General features: G+C 43.2%; 1 protein-coding gene across 1 annotated transcript in view; it reads right to left on the reverse strand.

Moving 5' to 3' along the window:
• Positions 1–4,238, reverse strand: part of LOC109300059 — a 16,491-nt gene that overhangs the window by 5,909 nt on the left and 6,344 nt on the right. The window contains exons 10-13 of the mRNA XM_019520666.1: positions 1,277–1,430; positions 990–1,198; positions 767–884; positions 439–644 (exon numbers count right to left, since the gene is read on the reverse strand). Coding sequence (XP_019376211.1) covers positions 439–644; positions 767–884; positions 990–1,198; positions 1,277–1,430 — 687 coding nt within the window. The remainder of the gene's footprint in view (positions 1–438; positions 645–766; positions 885–989; positions 1,199–1,276; positions 1,431–4,238) is intronic.

A 4,238-nucleotide genomic window follows, 5' to 3' on the forward strand; every position in this document is an offset into this window, starting at 1 on the left:
TTTTTTTTTTTTTTTTTTTTTATTAGCCATTAAAAAAAAAAAAGCATGGGGGGGTGCGGAGAAGGGCGGAAGGTGATCAATTCAAAACGAAACCAAAACTCAGGCCCAATCTGCCATGTGTGGTCAGTCCAAGAACTTAAACAAAAACACCAAAACAAGAAGAGTCAGGTGTGTATAACTACATTTGACTTGGCGCTCCTTACAGGTCCAGAATTTAAGGCAGGACAAAATGGCAGCAGAATTAGTTGCTGTGGCTCCCACATCCATGGCAATTAACATTACCACTGCTCTCTGGTTTACACACAAAAAAAAGTGGGGAGCCCTTTAGGACTAATGGCACGACTCCCTAAATTGGATTGGGCCTGCAGGTTATAATCTTGGTTACTACTTTTAAAAGCCACCTTCTATTGTGTGACAGGGATATTTATGCATACTTGCCTCATACAGCACATGAGGGGCATGAAGAGGGACACGAACTGTGAAGTGTGTGCCATTATCATTCAATCCATAGTTGTGCTTTTGGGCAGCGTCTGGTGACAAGTACAAGTTTGAGATGAATGGAAGCCAGTTCTGATCCACATTTCCACGAATAACTGTCAGATAAAGGTTTTCCCCATCACAAAATCCTCTTGCACTAGGCAATACTGCAACAGAATTAGGGGTTGACAAATGGGGGGATTTAAATATAGCCAAAGTGGAATTCTCTTGGATTCAACCAAGCTGTACTACAAGTCTAGCTATTTATAAGGCTAAGTGTTTTCTTTACCAGCATCCTTGACAACAGAAACAATTATGACGGGAACAGTGAACGTCTGACTTGTCGGATATATTATGAATCCAAGTGTAACGTTTAGAGTGTATATTCTTGACTCCTCAGTCATGTACTAGGAAAAAAAAAAAAGTCCCACAGAAAAAAAGTCATATTTAGGAACAACTCTGAGTATTAATCCTGGCTATACACCATTCTACAATAGCCCTTAAATCCATACCTCTTTTTTAATGCTAGGCACATCAAATGCAGCTTCTATTGTGTAGCTCTTAGTTCCATTAGGATATCTAGTCTCATAGATCTCATAGCCATACTGAAAAGCTTCAGGAACAGATACTGTTGTCGTTTCTATGGTGAAGTTCACCAATTCCACATCTGGGAGGAATATTCCAATGGTCGCATTGACCAGCCTGGTGTTATAATCGGTATCTAAGGAAGAGTGGCTTGGCATTAACTTTTATCAGGTCTAAATTCTGCTACTAGATCAAAGTGTACTCAGATACTTACTGTTAACCAAGTTAAGTTGTACGTGTTTAAACGGAGTTTCAATTTTCTTAATTATGGTATGTTTCGTTACTCCCCACCTGTTATCTTGCCACTGATGTTCCAAAATCATGTTGATGATATATTTTGTCCCATGTTCTCCATCACTTACATGAGTCTGAAAGCAAGGAGTCATCATCCTTTATTATACTGTGGTCTTGCACCTCTGAAAGTGTCAAGTAGATACGTACTAGACGAAGATTACTACAGATATGCATCTATTAAATAGAATACAATATTGTTAAGAGAAAGATTTGATTAGGGTGCTTACCCCTCTTCTGCTGCAGAACCAGAGTCCCCTGTGGTTCAGTGGTAAGAGCCTTGTCTGCCACACAGCAGACCCAGTTTCAATTCAACTTGCTTATACAAATACAGCCATGGGGAGGCACCAAGGGTCTGGACTCAGAATCCAAAGGCCAGACTGTCTCAGTAGCCTAAACAGGGGGCAGGGAGGGATGGGGGCGCATAAGGGCTGGTCAGCTTCTATTCCTCCAGGAAAAAAAGAAAAAACAAAAAAAACCCCCGCCCCCACTTAGGCATATGCATTGAAGGTCTGTGTGATCTCTCATGCATACACCATGATCCAGAAGGCAGAAGTTGCATGCTCAGGGAACATGGTTGTCATTGACGACTTCAAAATTACCCAGACATCTCATGGGAAGAGCATTCAACTAGACCTGAATGGTCACGTAGTTCCTTCGCTTGCACTGAGGAGCTTTATTTGACTTAAGAAGTGTGTGGGATGACCAGGGGAAAGGCACTTCTGGATTTGGTTTTAGCCAAAGGGGATAATCTGATGAGTAACCTGAGGATTGAGGGTTATCTGGATGACAGTGACCATGAGACTATCACTTTCACCATCCATTGCAAGGCAGGGGTGGGGGGAAATTCAGTTAGTAGGGTAGAAATCCTTGATTTAAAAGGAAAGCTGACTTGTAGAAGGAGATTGGTGGATGAGGCCCTGTGGGACCATGGTCTGTTGGGGAAGGGGGTCCAAGAAGAGTGGCCGTTTCTCCAGGATATGATCCTTGGAGCACAAAAGACATTCATTCCCCTCCATAAGAAAGGTAGCAGAAGGGCTGGGAGACCTTTCTTAAGGAGGTCCACAACCTCCCTATTGAGCCAGAGAGAAGGAAAAAAAAAAGCGTATAAGAGATGGAAGCTGGGGATTACACCCAAGGAGGAACACACAGGAATGGCTTGCACCTGTAAGGAACAAATTGGCTTCTGCCTCTGCTCTTCTACATACAAAAACTGCAGTAGAAGTCAACAACAGTAAGAAGTCTCTTTAGATATGTAGGAAGCAGGAAAGTGTATACATGCACGGAAGACGTAGGACCAGTGCTGAACACAATAGAACAACTGATAACTGGCATTTGGGAGAAAACTGAACCCCTAAATGAATACTTCATGTTGGTATTCCACCAGACCAAGGATATTAAAAGCTTGTCTGACAGGAAGCAGGACGGACAAGACAGGAGTGAACACCCACCAATAAGATCAGCAAAGATCTTGTGAGGGAATACCTAGTAGATATCCAGCCTCTCTAGTTAGATGAACTACACCTAGGGAGTGCTGAAAGAACTGGCTGATGTTATTACATGCCTGGTTGTAAAAGATATTTAAGAACTCATGGCACCTGGGTGAGGTCCCAGAACACTGGAAAAGGGCCACTGTGGTGCCCGTCTTCATGAGAGAAAGGAAGGAAGGTGGATCCAGGGAATTATTAGGCTAATTAGTCTGACCTCAATCCCTAAAAAATTAAAGATCAAAGAATCCATCAGTGATAGCCCAACAGAAAGCAGTATTCTAAAAGCAGGTTATGCCTAACCAACCTCATCTCTACAATTAGGGAACTCATCACCTGGATAAGGGAAATGAGGTTGACCTCGTACGCTTGGATTTCAAAAAGTTCTTTGATTTGGCCTCCCACAACATCTTCATGGTTAAATTGAGAAAAATTGTGGCCTCAACAATTTAACAGTCCAGCAGCTGGGAAACTGGCTCCAAGATTGGACCCAGAAAGTGTTAATATATTAAATTGAGTCAACATAGCGAAAGATGACCAGTGGTGTCCTTAAAAAGCTCAGTACTCGGATCAGTGCTTTTCACTTTCAATGATTTGGATATGGGAAGTGTACTGGCAAAGTTCACAAATGACACCAAGTTATGGGGGAGTGCCATCATGCTGCAAGACAGCCTGAGGCTACAGGCTGACCTGGACAGGCTTGTGAAGTGGGCAGTTCTAAAACTGATGATGTTTAACAACAAGAAATGTAAAGCACTTCATATGGGGAGAAATAATCCACAACATATTTACAGGCTTGGTGGGTCACTACAAAGTGAACATGAGCCACCAATGCAATGCTATAGCCAGCAAAATGAATACCACTGTGGCATGCATCAACCAATGCATCACAAGCAAGGCTAAAGATGTCATCCACTTACTCTACTCAGCATTAGTGTGCCCACAGCTGGAGTATTGCATCCGGTTCTGGGCACCACACTTCAAGAGGGATATAGAGAAGCTGAAAAAGAGTCCAAAAGGAGAGCCACATGAATGACTGGAGGTCTGAAGAACAGACCATAGACAAGGGGAGGCTGAAGGACATGGGACTGTTCAGCCTGGAAAAGATGACTCATAGGGGACTTGGTGGCAACCTTTAATTACATAAAAAAGGGCAAACATCAGGGGCTAGGAGAACATCTGTTCACCAAGGGAAGACTAGGAATAAACTGATAGAAGATCACTTCAAATTAGACATAAGGAAAAGCCTTCTTATAGCTAGCATGTCCAGAGTCTGGAACAGACTCCTTCCCTAGAGGTGGTACACAGTCACCTTTCCTGGAGATCTTCAAAAAAAGGAGGACTGAACAACCCCCCCCCCCCCCCCCGGGGGAAACGAACCCCACCAGCCTTCCCTCC

The sequence above is a fragment of the Gavialis gangeticus genome, unplaced genomic scaffold (assembly GCF_001723915.1).
Source record: "Gavialis gangeticus isolate Ggan-Ray unplaced genomic scaffold, GavGan_comp1, whole genome shotgun sequence".
Lineage (NCBI taxonomy): Eukaryota > Metazoa > Chordata > Crocodylia > Gavialidae > Gavialis > Gavialis gangeticus.